Source organism: Carcharodon carcharias, chromosome 20, assembly GCF_017639515.1.
Source record: "Carcharodon carcharias isolate sCarCar2 chromosome 20, sCarCar2.pri, whole genome shotgun sequence".
Lineage (NCBI taxonomy): Eukaryota > Metazoa > Chordata > Chondrichthyes > Lamniformes > Lamnidae > Carcharodon > Carcharodon carcharias.
The window spans coordinates 71775998-71792936 of record NC_054486.1 but is presented as its reverse complement, the minus strand read 5'-3'; the positions used below and the strand labels follow the sequence as shown (position 1 = coordinate 71792936).

Here is a 16939-nt window from a genome sequence, read left to right as displayed (position 1 = left end):
CTTCTCAACATGCAAGGCCCTAAACACTCCTTCCAAGTAACACAGGAATAACTTGTAATTCTTTCAATTTAATGTACTTTATTTGCTGCTCATGATATTGTCTCCTCTACATTGGGGAAACCAAATGTAGACTTTGCAGAACACCTCTATTCAGTCTGCAGGCGTGACCCTGAACTTCCTGTCTCCTGTCATTTCAATTTTCCATCTTGCTCACACTCTGTACTTGGCCTGCTACAGTGTTCCAATGAAGCTCAACGCAGGGTCGAGGAACAGCAAGCACCTCAACTTTCGACAGGATACTATATAGCCTCCGAGGCTCAAACAGAGACCAACAATTTTAGATCATACCTGCTTTGCACGTTTTGTTTCTTCTTGTTGCTGGTTCATAATTTTCTCGTTTCTTTATTTCCTTTCAGAAGGCTGCCATTCACACCTTCTCACATATTTTGTTTTATTTGTCCCATTACCACTCACTTTGGTATTTATGCAATGAAACCTTATGCCATTTAATCTATCCAGCCGTCCGCAGTAACAAGTATTTTCCCTTTGTTCTTCTTTCCACCTTCCCCACTTGCATTTGCTGAAAACTTATTTCTAACCTTTCTCAGTGATAAAAGATCATCGACCTGAAACATTAACTGTTTTTCTCTCCACAGATGGTGTCAGACCTGCTGAGCATTTCCAGTGTACAATATTTTGATTTTAGATTTCCAGTATCCGCAGCATTTTTTCTTTGTAATACAGTTTGTTGTTGTCCCTCACAATCAATTCGCCAGAGCTGACATGTTGGAACCGTCAGTTTTCCAATGAGCTGCAATTCCGATTCTGTGAAACCTCCAAGCGATGCAAGAGACTCCCAACACAGGCAGATAGACTGGCGCATGCGCAGGTGTCAACGGCCGTCAGCTTGTCATTGTGGCGGCAGTGCGCAGACGCAGACTACAGAGTCAGCCACTGAGCTTTCTGTGATCCTCGTGCGAAACGGCTGCAGCTTGTGCACTATGATCCGGAATCTGGTGGCGCAGCAAATCCAGGACTGGTTCACCATCGGCAAAACGGTTACGGGCGTCGAACTGTTAGGAGGAAATCGGGCTTCTTTTACGGCTGATGTCTCGAGCTCAGCTGCGGGGCAGTGCAACTCAGAGCCTGAAACCCACCAAGTGAAGCGGTGAGAATCAACCTGCGTGTCAGACACCGCGTGTGGGCAAGGGCCGGGGCTCATGGTGGCTCCGTGTACGTTATCAGCACCTGCTCAATGTGAAGAGGGATAAATGTTTACTGCTCCAACACTAGGATCCAGATAGACGGACATACAAAAACTGTAGTTATCTTTATTGACATTTCTACCTTTCAATTTCAGATATTAAATTTGTTGGATGCATTTCCAAGAAATAAATAAATTAGTTTGATTGAAAGTACTGAGCGAGGAGAAGCAAACTTCTTCCCAAGAAAGTGTATCTTTTTAGATGTGCCCCCACCCCCTTTATTTTGTTCTTTCTATGTAAAGATTTTGTGGCCCTGTAGATAAAATTTTGCAAATGGTGGCTGTGTAATTGAGCTGAATATTGTGCTGGTGAGGAGCAAATGTTTTAATAGTTCAGAGAGAGGTATGAAGAAAGAACTTACATTTGTTTAGCATCTTTCTGTCCTTGGGTTGTCCCAAAGTGCCAATTAGACTTTTGAAGTGTAGCCATTGTTGTAGAGAAGTTTGACAGACATTGCAGAAGGTAAGACATTTTAATGTGTACAGACCTGGTAGGTTAGTGTCACTAAATACTTTAGTTCGTTGTTGGGTTCCATATTTTAAGAAGTATGTTGCATGCCAACAGTTTTTCTGTTTACTGTGCAAGGATGACTCCTTTTTTCCAAGTTACTGCTTTTTTGCTTAATGTGTTTCATGCATAATCTTTAGCTGAGAACAAGGCTTGCATTGCAGATCTTGGTCATCTGAAAGGATTGATAGCAAAGCATGAGAACTCAAACTTTTTTATTCATTCTTGGGATGTGGGTGTATCTGGTAAAGCCAGCATTTATTGCCCATCCTTAATTGCTTTTGAGAAAGTGGTGGTGAGTAGCCTTCTTGAATAGCTGGAGTCTGTGTGGTGCAGGCACACTCTTAAGTGCTGTTTGGGAGGGAGTTCCAGGATGGAAGAGGCTACATATATATCCAAATCTAGATAGTGTGTGTCCTAGAGGGAAACTTGCAATGGTCGTGTTCCCATGGGGTCTGCTATCCCTGTTCTGCTAGGCAGTAGAGGTCCTGGGTTTAGAAGGTGCTGTTGAAGAAGCCTTTGTGAGTTCCTGCAGTGAATCTTGCAAATGGTCTTGCCGTCAAGTTACATGGAAACAGGAGTAGGCCATTTAGCCCCTTGAGTTGGTGATTGATTTAAGACCTAGCTTTGTGTACTGTACTTTCCTTTGCTGCATGTTGCTTAATAACTTTGGGCTGACAAAAATCTATCAATCTCAGTCTTAAAATTAACAATTTATCCAGCATCAGTTGCCAATTGTGAAAGAGTGTTCCAAATTTTTACCACTCTTTGCGATGAGAAGTGTTTCCTTATTTTTCCTCCTTTTAAAAAGTCTGTCTCGAATGTTTCTGCACCCTGGTCCTAAACTCTGGGCTTATCTCAATCCATCATTTCTGATCCCCTTAATATAATGACAACCTCAATAAAATCACCCCATAACCATAAATTCTAGGGAATACAACCCTAGTTTGTTTAATCTCTTATGTAGTTTAAGCTTTGAAAGTCAGGTGCCATTCTGGTAAATCTAGACTGCACTCCTTCCAAAGTGGATATATCCTTTCTAGAGTGTGGTACCAAGAACTGCTCACAGTATTCCAGGTGTGGTTTAACCAGGGCTTTTTATAGCTGAAGGGTGACTTCTCTGTTGCATTTTCATCCTTTAGATATAAAGGTTAGTATTCAATTAGCCTTTTTAATTACTTTCTATACTTGTTCTGATATCTCATTGATCTTTATACCTGAACCCCCAAGTCTCTTTGGACCTGCACTGGTTTTAGCTTTTCACCATTTAGAAAGTATCCTTTTTAGGTTCAGAATGGATGACCTCATTTGTCTACATTCATATCTGTTTTCCATAGTTTTGCCCGTTCACTTTTATGCTTCCATCTACACTGCTTATAACGCCTCCTATTTTTGTGCCATTGGCAAATTTGGATATGTGGCTTTCCATTCCATTGTGTAATTTGTTCATGAATGCAGTGAATAGTTGAGGCCCCAGCACAGATCCTTCTGGGACACTACTAGTCACATCTTGTCAGTTAGCGTGCTTGCAAATTATCTTTACTCTTTTCCCTTTTGTTCAGTTTCCTAACTATGTCAATAATTTGCCTTCAATTCCATGATCACCAACTTTGGTGAACAATCTCTCTTGTGGGGGAGCTTTATCAAATGCCTTCTGGTCATTTAATCACCTCTTGCTGGTGGTTGAGGCTGAGGTGCCAGTCAAGTGAGTGGTTTTGTCCAAGGATATTGTTGAGTTTCTTGCATTGTCTTGAAGCTGCACTTATCCAGGAAAGTGGAGGGTATTCCATCACACACCTGACTTTTACCTTGTGGGTGGTGAAAATACTTTGGAGAGTCACTCAATGCAGAATACCCAGGCTCTGACTTGCTTTTGTAGCCACCTGAATGTTGACCAGGCTTTGCTGCTTGTGGGCACAGACTGCCTCATTATCTGAGGAGCTGCAGATGGAATTGAACACTGCATTTGGGGAATATCCCCACTTCTGACCTTGGGAAGGTCATTAAAGCAGCTGCAGATGTTGGGCTTAGGACACTACCCTGAGGAACTCCTTCAGTGATTGCCTGGGGCTTTGATGATTGACCTCCAACAACCATCCCAACCATTTTCATTTGTGCTTGGTATGACTCTAGCCAGTGGGGCGATTCCCCCCAATTCTCAGAGACTTCACTTTTGCCAGGGCTCAAATGCTGCCTTGAAGTCAAGGACAGTCACTCTCTCCTCAACTCTGGAAGTTGCTCTTCTGTTTGTACTTTTAACCAAGGCTGCAATGAGGTCTGGATGCGAGTTGTCTTGGCAGAACCCAAACTGAGCAATTTACTAATTGCCACTTGATAGCACTGCTGATGACACCCTTCATCACCTTGTTGATGACTTAAGAGTAGACTGGATGCTAAGTGGCTGGATTTGTTTTGTGCTGCTTTTTGAGGGCAGGTCATACCTGGGCAATATTCCACAATGTCAGGTGGATGCCAGTGTTGTATCTGTGCTACAATAGCTGGCTAGAGGCATGGATAGTTCTGGAGCTCAAATCTTTAGCACTACAGTCAGGATGTTGCCGGGACCCATAGCCTTGCTGTAACCAGTGTGCTCATTCGTTTCTTGGGCATCTTGTTGAGTGAATCCAGTTGCCTGAAGACTGACCTTGTGATGGTGGAGATCTTGGGAGGAAGCTGAAATGGATCATCCAGTTGGTACTTCTGACTGAAGATGGTTATGATTTCTTCAGCCTTGTCTTTTGCACTTGCACTGGGTTCTGACATCATTCTTGATGGGCATGTTCAAGGAGCCATCTTCTCTTATTCATTGTTTAATTGTCCATCACTGTTCACAGCTGGCTGTGGCAGGATCACAGAGCTTTGATCTGGTTGTGGGATCTCTTAGTTCTGTCTATACCATGCTGCTTCCACTGTTCAGCATACATGTCCTGTGTTACAGCTTGGCATGTCATTTATGGTACATTTGGTGCTCTTGGCATACTCTCCAATGTTCCTCATTGATTCAGTCTTGATCCCCTGGCCTGATGGCAATGTGAGAGTGAAGGACATACCAGGACATGAGGCTACAAATTATGGTGGAATACAATTCTGCTGCTACTGATGGCTCATGTCACCTTTTGGATACTCAGTTTTGAGCTGTTAGACCTTTTTATGAATCTATCCCGTTTAGCAAGGCATTAGTGCTACACAATGCGATTGAGAATGGCCTATGTTGAAAGTTCGTAACCACCGTGCAGTGGGTGCTTACTAGTACTGTCATGGATAAGTGCACCTGTGACAGGTAAATTAGTAAGGATGAGACCCAGTGGGTCTTTCCTTGTTTGGTTCTGTCACCACCTGCTGCAGGCTCAGTTTAGCAGCTCGGTCAGTAATGATGCTATCAAACCACCCTTGATGATGGGCATTAAAGTCTCCCATCCAGTGTACATTGTGTCCTTGCTTCCAAGTGCTGTTCAACATGGAGGAGTACTGAGGAGTGGCAGTAGGTGGTAATCAACAGGAGATTTCTTTGCCTCTGTTTCACCTGATGGCATGACACATCATGCAGCCCAGATTCAGTGTTGAGGACTCCCTTGGTCACTTCTTACTGATTGTATACCACTTCGCTGCCATCTCTGGTGGATCTATACTGTTGGTGAGAAAATGCATTTTCAGGGATGGTGGTGGAATCTTGGACATTGGCTGAAAGCTATTATTCTGAGTATAGTTGTCAGGCTGTTGCTTGACTAGTCTGTGGCAGAGCTCTCCAATCTTGGCATATATCATCAGATGTTAATGTGGAGGATCAGCTGGGCTGCGTGTGTCTCTTTCATGTTTGATGCCTAGAATGATACTGGGTGGTCCATCTGGTTTTATTTTTCCACCTTTATGTAGTGGTTAGCAACAACCAAGCTAGGCTACTTGAGAAGGAAGTTAAGAGTCAACCACATTGTGAGGATCTGTGATCACATACAAGTCTAAGGATAGCAGATTTGCTTTGAGCAATACTGGTATTCCAGGTCAACTTTTATGACAATCTGTAGTTTCATGGTCATAACATAAGTAGGAGTAGGCCATTCGGCCCCTCAAGCCTGACTTGCCATTCAATAAGATCATGGCTGATCTGCCCCAAGCCTCAACTCCTCTTTCGTGCCAGCTCCTCAGAGCTCTCAACTCCCCGATATTTCAAAAATCTATGTACCTCCTCTTTAAATACTCTGTGATCGAGCCTCCACAACTCTCTGGTATAGTGAATTCCAGACATTCACTACCCTCTGAGAGAAGAAATTCCTTTGCATCTCAGTTTTAAATGAGTGTCCCCTTCTTATTCTATAACTATGTCCCCTGGTTCGAGTTCCCCCCACTAGTGGAAACGTTTTCTCAACATCTATCCTGTCAAGCCCCCTCAGAATCTTGTATGTTTCAATAGGATAACGTCTCATTCTTCTAAACTCTAATGAATAAAGGCCTAACCTGTTCAGCCGTTCTTGATAAATCAACTCCTTCATCCCAGAAAGCAGCCAAGTGAACCTCTTTTGAATTGCCTTCAATGCCACTACATTCTTCCTTAATATGGGGACCAAAACTGTACACACTACTCCAGGTGCAGCCTTGCCAACACCCTAAACAATTGAAACAAGACTTTTATTTTTAAACTCCAACCCCCTAGTAATACAGGCCAAAATTCTATTTGCCTTCTTAATTACTTGCTGCACTTACATGCTAACTTTGTGTTTCATGCACAAGAACACCCAGATCCCTCTGTGCTGCACCTTTTTGGAGTCTCCTTCCATTTAAATAGTGGTTTGCCTTTTGATTCTTCATACCTAAGTGCATGATCTCACACTTTCCTACATTAAACTCCATCTGCCAAGTTTTGCCCATTCACTCAACCTATCTATATCCCTTTGCAATTCCTTATGCCCTCATCACAACATGTCCTCCCACCTATTTTTTTATCGTCAACAATATTTGGATACATTATGCTCTGCCCCCTCCAAGTCATTAATATAGATAGTAAATAATTGAGGCCCTAGGACTGATCATTGTGTCACTCCACTAGTTACGTCTTTCCAATCTGAAAAATACCCGTTAATACCGACTCTGTCTTCTGTGTGTTAACCAATCCTCAATCCATGCTAATACCTTACCCCCAATACCGTGAGCTCCTATCCTGTGCAATAACCTTTTATGTGGCACCTTATTGAATGCCTCCTGGAAACCTAAATATGCTACATCTACTGCTCTCCCTTTATCAACTCTGCTTTTTATTATCCTCAAAGCCCTCTAGCAAATTGGTCAAACATGATTTCCTGCACACAAAACCATGTTGACTGTTTGAGGGCGTTAAGCTTTTATAAATGTCCTGCTATTTCTTCCTTAATAATGGACTCTAGCATTTTACCAATGACAGTTTTTAGGCTGACTGGCCTATAGTTTCTTGCTTTTTGTTTCCCTTCTTGAACAGGGGCGCCACATTAGCAGTTTTCCAATCTGCTGCGACCCTTCTGGAATCCAGTGAGTTCTGGAATATTTTGACCAATGCCTCCACTATCTCTGCAGCCAATTCCTTTAAAATCCTTGAATGCAGGCCATCAGGTCCTGGTGACTTGTCTGTCTTTGGTCCCATTGGTTTGTAAAATACTTCATCCCTCATGATAGAGACTGTTACAAGATCTTTCCTCCCATTAGCCCTCAAACTGATATCCTTGGGATGTGTCCTCCACCGTGAAGACCGATGCAAAATGTTGGTTTAAATTATCTGTCATTTCCCTTTTCCCTGTTATTAATACTCCAGTCGCATATTCCAAGGATCCCACATTCACTTTAGCCACTCTCTTTTTATATAACTGTAGAACTCTTGCTCTTTTTATATTTCTTGCCAATTTACTTTCAGCAATTTTCTCCCTCTTTTTATTAGCTTTTTAGTCATCTGCTGCTGGTTCCTAAAAAAAATTCCCAATCCTCTTGCCTACCACTGGTTTTCGCCACTTTGTATGCTTTAGTTTTTGATTGGATACTCTCCATGATCACCTTTGTTGACCACGGGTGATTCCTCATCGAGTCCTTCTTTTTGACGGGGATAAATTTTTGCTGAGCATTATGAAATATCTGCTTAAATGTCTGCCACTGCTCATCCACTGACCTTCCCCTTAGACTATTTTACCAGCCTGCTTTAGACAACTCTTTCTTCTTACCTCTGTAATTGCCCTTATTTAAATTGAGGACACTGGTTTGAGACCCGAGTTGCTCGCCCTCAAACTGAATTTGAAACTCTACCATGTAGTGATCTCTACCCCCTACGGGATCCTTAACTATCCTATCTCTTATTAATCCCACTTCATTACACATTACTAGATTTAAAATAGCCTGCTCTTGGGTAGGGTATACAACATATTGCTCTTAAGGAACAATCCCTGATGACTCTACAAATTCATCTTCCATGTTACCCCTGCCAATCTGATTTGTCCAGTCAGTATGCAGATTAAAATCACCCATGACAATTGTAGTGCCCTTCTTACATGCCTCCATTATTTTTCGATTTATACTTTGTCCTATAGTGAAGCAATTCTTCAGAGATCTATAGATGACTCCCACCCAAACTGATTTTACATCACAATCTATTGCACCTATATCACTACTCACACTGCATTGATATCTTTCTTTTTAACAAAGCTACCTTTTCCTTCTTGTCTATTTTTCTGGAATGTTGAATACCCTTGAATATTGAGTTCCCAGTCTTGGTCACCCTGCAACCACGTCTCTAATAGCCATCAAGTCACGCTAATTTATTTCTATTTGTGCCGTCAACTCACCTATCTTGTTACAAATGCTGCGTGCATTCAGATAAAGATCTTTAAACTTTGACTTTTTACCATTATTTCTCATTCTGGTTCTAATTTCTGTTGCCCTTTTCTGCCCTATATTTTCTGCCCCTTTCTGTCACACTTTGATTACTTCACTACCTTGCATCTCTGCTCTCTCGTTTCTTTTTGAATTTTTTAAACTTCCCTTCAATTGAACCCCCCCCCCCCCAATGAGTTTAAAGTCCTATCTACAACCCTACTTATACGTTTCGCCAGGACACTGGTCCCAGTATGGTTCAAATGAAGCCCATCCCAACGGAACATATCTTTCCTTCCCCAGTACTGATGCCAGCGCCCCATGAATTGGAACCCAGTTCTCCCACACCAAACTTTGAGCCATGCATTTGCCTCTCTAATCTTATTTACCCTATGCCAATTTGCACGTGGCTCAGGTAGTAATCTGGAGATTAATACCTTTGTGGTTCTGCTTTTTAATTTAGCCCCGAGCTGCTCGTAGTCCCTCAGCAGAAACCTCTTTCCTAGTCCTACTTATGTTGTTGGTACCTACGTGGACCATGACAACTGGATCCTTCCCCTCCCACTTCAAGTTCCTTTCCAGCCCAGAAGAGATGTCCTTAATCTTGGCACCAAGTAGGCAACACAGCCTTCGGGACTCTGTCACTGCTGCAGAGAACAGTATGTATTCTCCTAACTATGCTATCCCCTATTACTACTTAATTTCTCTTTTTTTTCCCCACTTGAATGGTTCTCTGTACCAAGGCACTGTGGTCAGTTCGCTCGTCCTCCCTGCAGTCTGTGCCCTTGTCCACACTGGGAGGAAGAACCTTGTACCTTTTGGACAAGGGCACTGGCTGAGGCTCCTCCAAAGCTAACTTCTGGATCCCCATACTGCCTCGCTCGCAGTCATACCCTCCTGTCCCTGACCACGGTCCCGATCTGATGTAATTAATCTAAGAGGTGTGACTGTCTCTTGAAACAGTGTCCAAGTAACTATCCCCCTCTCTGATGTACCGCAGTGTCCGCAGCTCGGACTCCAGCTCATCAACTCTGAAGTTCCTGGAGCAGCCAACACTTGCTGCAGATGTGGTCACTGTGGATCACACTGGTGTCCACCAGATCCTACATGGTGTAACACGTTGCCTGCTCAGCCATCTCTATTCTATTTAATTAATTACTTTGGATGTTAAATATTTAAGAAGTGAATTTCTTAACTGTACTCTTCAGTTGTAATAAAGTCTCCTGATTTAAACCACTTGGCCAATCAAAAGAGACACGGAAGAGATACCTACCAATCACCTACCTGTTTTCCTTTGATTTCACATTTCGGCTCCGACAGGTAGAAACAGATTGAAGGGGCTCTAGCCGCTGGTTTTTATCTGCCACCGCTGCTGCCCTTCTCGTGCAGGTCTGCTCTCCGTCACCATTACTGAAACTAGTTTTTTATTCTGGATTTATTTATTGAACTGGATTTGAATTCCCCCATATGAACTGGATCCTTGGGACTTGAATTGAAAGTGTACTGGTATGAATGTTTTGTCTATGGCATGTAAGTGTAGCAAGCCACAAGGAAAGCAAGTGGTTTGTTGATCTTTATTATGAAGGGATTGGAGTAAACAAACATAACTGTCATGACATAAGGCCATGGTGAGACTACACTGGGAGTGCAGTATACAGTTTTGATTTCCTTATCTAAGAAAAGATATATTTGCCTGGAGGGAGTGCAAGTAAGATTCAGTAGACTGATTTCTTGGATTGGCAGATTGTTCTATCCAGAGAAATTGAGTAGACTAAGCCCGTATTACCTAGTTGAAAATAACGAGAGGTGATCTCTTTGAAATGAAATTCTTAAGGAGCTTAACAGGGCAAATGAATTTGAAACATTTTCAGAATAAGGGGTTGCCAGGATATGGAACTGAGATCTGCAATGTTTTCACTTAATTCAAAGATTCACCACCCTTTCTGTATTCCAGAGGGATGCATGTTTGTTGAGTATACTCAAGCCAGAGTTTAAGGAATATCAGGATAGAGTGAGAGAATGCTGTTCAGGTAGATCAGCTATAACCTTATTGAATGACACAACAAGCTCAAAAGGCTGAATAGCCAACTCTTTCTCATGTTCTTATAACTAGATGAACCAGAGGGGAATCAAGTGAAGGCAACCACATGGAGTTTGTGGAAGGAGAGAGAGATAGCAGAAGGATGGTATGGTTGACTGTGGTAAGGCTGCACTTGTGGTATTGAAGAAAATTTTCTGTATTTGATCATGTGCTGTGAACATCAGTGGCAAGGCCAGCATTTATTATCCATTCCTAATTGTCCTCAAGATAGCGGTGAGCTGCTTTCTTGAATGACTGCAGTCTGTGGGTACTTCCACATGGCTGTGTAAAGAGTTCAGGATTTTGACCCAGTGATGGTGAAAGAGTGACAATACATTTCCAAGCCAGGGTGTTGTATGATTTGGAAGGGTACTTGGATATAGTGGTGTTTCCATGCATTTGCAGCCCTTGTCACTTTTGGCAATCGAGGGTGAAGGTTTTATGGGGGCTGTCAAAGAAACCTTGGTGAGCTGCTGCAGTGTATTTTATAGATGATACACACTTCAGCCACTATGCAATGGTGGATGTAGTGCCAGCCAAGTGCACTGCTTTGTCTGGGATGACATCGAGCTTCTGGAACGTTGTTGGAGCTGCAGTCATCCAGGCAAGTGGGGAGCATTCCATCACTGTCCTGAATTGTGCCTTGTAAATGGAGGACAGGCTTTGGGGAGTCAAGAGATGATTTACTTGCCACAGAATTCCCAATCTCTGACTGCGTCTTGTAGACGCAGTATTTATATGGGTGGTCCACTGAAGCTTCTGGTCAGTGGTAACTCCCAGGATGTTCATTAGGGAATTCAGTGATGGTAGTGGGTGGGAATATGGTTAGATTCTCTCTTGTTGGACAATTGTCTGGCATTTGAGGCGTGAATAGAAACATAGAAAATAAGAGCAGGAGTAGGTCATTTGGCCCTTCAAGCCTGCTCTGCCATTCAGTATGATTATGACTGATCCTCTATCTCAACACCATACTCCTACTCTCTCCCTATACCCTTTGACGCCTTTAGAGGCCATAAATCTATCTGTTTCCTTCTTATATTTATTCAGTGACTTGGCTTCCACAGCCTTCTGTGGTAGAGAATTCCTTTGGATCACCATCTTCCAAGTGAGGAACTTTCTCCTCATCTCAGTTCTAAATGGCCTACCTCGTATCCTGAGACTGTGACCCCTTGTTCTAGACCCCCCAGCTAGAAGAAACATCATCCCTGCATTCAGTCTGTCCATCCCTGTCAGAATTTTAAAATGTTTCAATGAGAACCTCTCTCTTTCTTCTAAACTCTAGTGAATACAGGCCTAGCTGGCCCAATCTCTACTTATATGGCAATCCTGCCATTCCAGGAATCAGTCTGGTGAATCTTCTCTGCACTTCCTCTGTGGAAATGGAATGTTACTTGCCACTTATCAGTCCAAGCCTGAATGTTGTCCAGGTCTTGCTGTGTGTGGACATGGACTGTTTTGTTATTTGAGGAATTATGAGTGGGACTGAACACTACAAGCATTCCCATCTCTGACCTTATGAGGGAGGAAAGGCCTTTGAGGCAGCTGAAGATTGCTGGACACGACCCTGAGGAACGCCTGCTGCAATGTCCTGTGCTGAGATGACTGGCCTTCAAAAACCACAACCATCTTCCTTTGTGCTAGACATTACTCCAACTAGTGAGATTTTTATTTTCTCTGAGGGTGGAGAGTCTTTGGAACTCCCTTCCTTAAAAAGTGGAGGAAGAAGGGTATTTGAATATTTTTAAGGCAAAAATAGATTATTGATAAACAAGGGGGGGTGAAAGGTTATCGGGGTTAGGTGGGAGGTTACAATCAGATCAGCCAGCATATTATTGGATAGTGGATCAGGCTCAAGGGGCCGAGTGGCCTCCTACTGTTCCTAATTTGTATGTTCGTATGTTACTTTTACTAAGGCTTGGCAGCACACACAATCAAATGCTGATGTCAGGAGGAGTCACACTCTCCACACCTCTAAAATTCATCAAAACTAAATTAGGGTCTGGTGCTGAGGGTCCTTGTGGAACTCAAACTGAGTATTGGTATTCAGGTTATTGTTGAGTAAGTGCTACTTGATGGTACTTTCGGTGAAACTTTGCATCACTTTGCTGATGATTGAGAGTAGATTGATGTGCTTGAGATTGGCCTGATTTGATCTATCCTAATTTTCGTGGAAAGGACATACCTGGGCAGATTTTCCATGTTGCTGGCTAGATGCTAATGTTGTAGTTGTATTGGAACAGCTTGACTATGCTATGGGCATGGGGAGTTTTGGACAAGTTTTCAACGCGACAGCCAGGATGTTATTGGGGCCCATAGGCTTTCCTGTGTGTTTGATATAGAATGGTTACAGGACAGAAGATGACCATTTGGTCTGTCGTGTCTGCAAGAGCAACTCACCCAGTCCCATTCTCGCATTTTGCCTGTAGCCCTCCAAATCTTTACTCTTTGGGTAATTATCCAGTCCCTTTTTGAAAGCCTTGATTGAATCTGCCTCCACCACACTCTTAGGCAGTGCATTCCAAATTTTAACCACTTACTGCATAAAATGTTTTTCCCGCATGCTGCTGTTGCTTTGTTTGCCATTCACCTTAAATCAGTGCCTTCTACTTCTCTATTCTTCAGTCAACAGGAAGTTTCTCCCTGTCTACTCTGTCCAGACCCCTCATGATTTTGGATGCCTCGATCAAATCTTTATAAGTCTCCAAGGAGAACAGTCACAGCTTCATCCCTGGAACCATTCTCGTGAACCTTTTCTGCACTGTCTCTAATGCCTTCACATCCTTCCTGATGTGCGATGAGCTGGGCACAGTACTCCAGTTGAGGCTGAACTAGTGTTCTAAAAGCGTTTCTCTGAACTTGCTTGCTTTTGTACTCTCTGTCCTGGTCTATAAAGCTCCGGATTCTGTATGCTTTAATTACCACTTCATACTTCTCTGCATTAAATTTCATCTGCCAATTTCTCACGCCTGCCTATGCCCTCTTGAAGTTTATTACTATCCTCTTCACAATTGGCAATGCTTCCAAGTCTTGTCATTTGCAAATTTAGCAATTTTGCCCAGTATACCAAAGTTTAGGTCATAAATATATATCAAGAAAAATAGGGGCCCTAACACCAGCATGTAAGGAGCCCACTACATACATTCCCCCGACCAAGGAACAGCCATTCCCGACTTCTTTGTTTCCTGTCGCTCAGCCAAGTTTCTATGTTACAGCTGTCCATTTTATTCAATGGGCTTTGACTTTGCTGATAAACCTGTTATTTATTTATTTTTTTGAAATTTTTTTAAATGTAGCACTTTATCAAGTGTCTTTTGGGAGCCCATGTATACTATATCAACCTCGTTATCCTCATCAGCCCTCTCTGCCTCATCAAAAACTTAAGCAGGTTAGTTAAACATGATTTGCCCTAACAAATCTTCTGGTTTTCCTTAATTAATCTACATTTATCCTAGTGACTGTTATTTTAACCCAGATGATCATTTCTAAAAGTTTTCCTACCACTGATTTGGAACTGATTGGCCTGTAGTTGTTATGTATTCTCATACACTCTCTTTTGAACAAGGCATAAAATTTACAATTTTCCAGCCCTGTGGCATCATTCCAATGTCTAAGCAAGACTGGAAGATTATGGCCAGTGCTTCCAGAAATTCCAGCCTTCCTTCCCTCGGTATCCTTGGATGCAACTCATCTGGCCCCGGTGACTTATGGGTGAGGCGGTGGTATTGTCACTGGACTAGTAATCCAAAGACCCAGGGTAATGCTTTGGGGATCGGGGTTTGAATCCCAGATGGTGAAATTTGAGTTCAATAAAAACCTGGAATTAAAAGCCTGATGATGACCACGAAACCATTATTGATTGACGTAAAAATCCATCTGGTTCACTAATGTCTCTTAGGGAAGGAAACCTGCCATCCTCACCTGGTCTGGCCTACGTGTGACTCCAGAACCACAGCAGTGTGATTGATTCTCAGATGCCTGCTAAACTGCTAAGACGTCTAAAAGAAATGAAACCAGACAGACCACCCGGCATCGACCGAGGCACCGGAAATGACATTGGCAAACTCAGCCTTCCTTACTAATATCTGGAGGCTAGTGCCAAAATTGGGAGAGCTGTCATGCAGACTAGTCAAGCAGCAGCCTGAAATAGTCATGCTCATGGAATTACACCTTAAAAATAATGTCCTGGACGTCACCATCCTTGGGTATGTCTTGTTCCACCAGCAGGACAGACCCAGAAGTGGTGGCAGTACAATGCTGTACAATTGGGAGGGCGTTGCCCTGGGAGTCTTCAGCATTGACTTTGGACCCCATGAAGTCTCATGGCATCAGGTCAAATATGGATAAGGAAGCTTACTGTACCCCCTTAGCTGATGAATTAGTACTCCATGTTAAACAACACTTGGAGGAAGCACTGAGGGTGGCAAGGGTGCAGAATGTACTCTGGGTGGGAGACTTCAATGTCCATCACCTAGATTGGCTTGTCAGCACCACTACAGACTGAGCTGGCTGAGTCATAAAGGACATAGCTGCTAGACTGGGTTTGTGGCAGGTGGTGAGGGAAGCACAAAGAGGAAAAAATATAGTTGACCTCACCCTCCGACCTGTCACAGATGCATCTATCCATGACAGTATTGGTAGGAGTGACCACCGCACAGTCCTTGTGGAGACAAGTCCTGCCTTCACATCGAGGATACCTCTCCATCGTGTTTTGTGGCACTACCACTGCTAAATGGGATAGATTTAGAACAGTTCTAGCAACTCAAGACTGGGCAACCATGAGGTGCTGTGGACCATGAGCAGCAGCAGAATTGTACTCAACCACAATCTGTAACCTTGTGGCCTGGCATATCACCACTTTACCATTACCACCAAGCCAGGAGATCAACTCTGGTTCAGTTAAGTGTGCAGGAGGGCAGGTTAGGTTTGCACCAGTCATGCCTAAAAATGAGGCGTCAGCCTGGTGAAGCTACAACACAGGACTACGCGTGTGCCGAACAGCATAAGCAGCAAGTGATAGACGGGGTTAAGTGATTCCACAACCAACAGATCAGATCTAAGCTCTGCAGTCCTGCTACGTCCAGTCGTGAATGGTGGTGGACAATTAAGCAACTAACTGGAGGAGGAGTCTGAGGTATTTGCAACAATCTTCATCCAGAAGTGCCAAGTGGATGACCCATCTTGGCCTCCTCCGGAGGTTCCCAGTATCACAGATGCTAGTCTTCGGCCAATTCGATTCACTTCACGTGATATCGAGAAATGGTTGTAGGCACTGGATAGTGCAAAGACTTGGGCTCGGACAATATTCTGGCAATAGTACTGAAGACTTGTGCTCCAGAACTTGCTGTGCCCCTAGCCAAACTATTCCTGTACAACTACAACACTGACATTTACCCGGATTTGTGGAAAGTTGCCCAGGTATGTCCTGTTTTTTAAAAAAAAAAGGACAAATCCAACCTGGCCAATTACTGTCCTATCAGTTTACTCTCAATCATCAGTAAAGTAATGGAAGGGGTCATCAGCAGTGTTTTCAAGCAGCACTTGCTTAGGAATAACCTGTCCACTAATGCTCAGTTTGGTTTCCGCCCGGGTCACTCAGCTCCTGGCCTCACTATAGTCTTGGTTCAAACATGGACGAAAGAGCTGAACTCCAGAAGTGAGGTGAGAGCGACTGCCTTTGAGATTAAGGCATCATTTGACTGAGTGGCATCGAGGAGCCCTGGCAAACTGGAGTCAATGGGAATCGGGGGGAACTCTCTGCTGGTTGCACGAAGGAAGATAGTTGTGGTTGTTGGAGGATAATCATCTCCGTTCCAGGACATCACTGCAGGAGCCCCTCAGGGTAGTACCCTAAGCCCAACCATCTTAAGTTGCTTCATCAATGACCTTCCTTCCATCATAAAGTCAGAAGTGGGGATGTTCACTGATGATTGCACAATGTTCAGCACCATTCGCAGCTCCTCAGATACCGGAGCAGACCATGTCCAAATGCAGCAAGACCTAGACAATATCCAGGCTTGGGCTGACAAGTGACCAGTAACATTCATACCACACAAGTGCCAGGCAATGACCATCTCCAACAAGAGAGGATCTAACCATTGCCCCATGACATTCAATGACATTACCATGGCTGAATCCCCCAACATCAACATCCTGGGAGTTACCATTGACCAGAAATTGAACTGGACTAGCCATATACATACTGTGACTACAAGAGCAGGTCAGAGGCTAGGAATTCTGCGGCGAGTAACTCATCCTGACTCCCCAA

The 16939-nt window shown here is 43.4% G+C and overlaps 1 protein-coding gene across 1 annotated transcript in view; it reads left to right on the top strand.

Moving 5' to 3' along the window:
• Positions 1–1001: 1001 nt before the first annotated feature.
• Positions 1002–16939, top strand: part of tdrd9 (tudor domain containing 9) — a 216417-nt gene continuing 200479 nt past the window's right edge. The window contains 1 exon segment of the mRNA XM_041214194.1: positions 1002–1168. Within this exon segment, the coding sequence (XP_041070128.1) occupies positions 1002–1168 (167 nt within the window).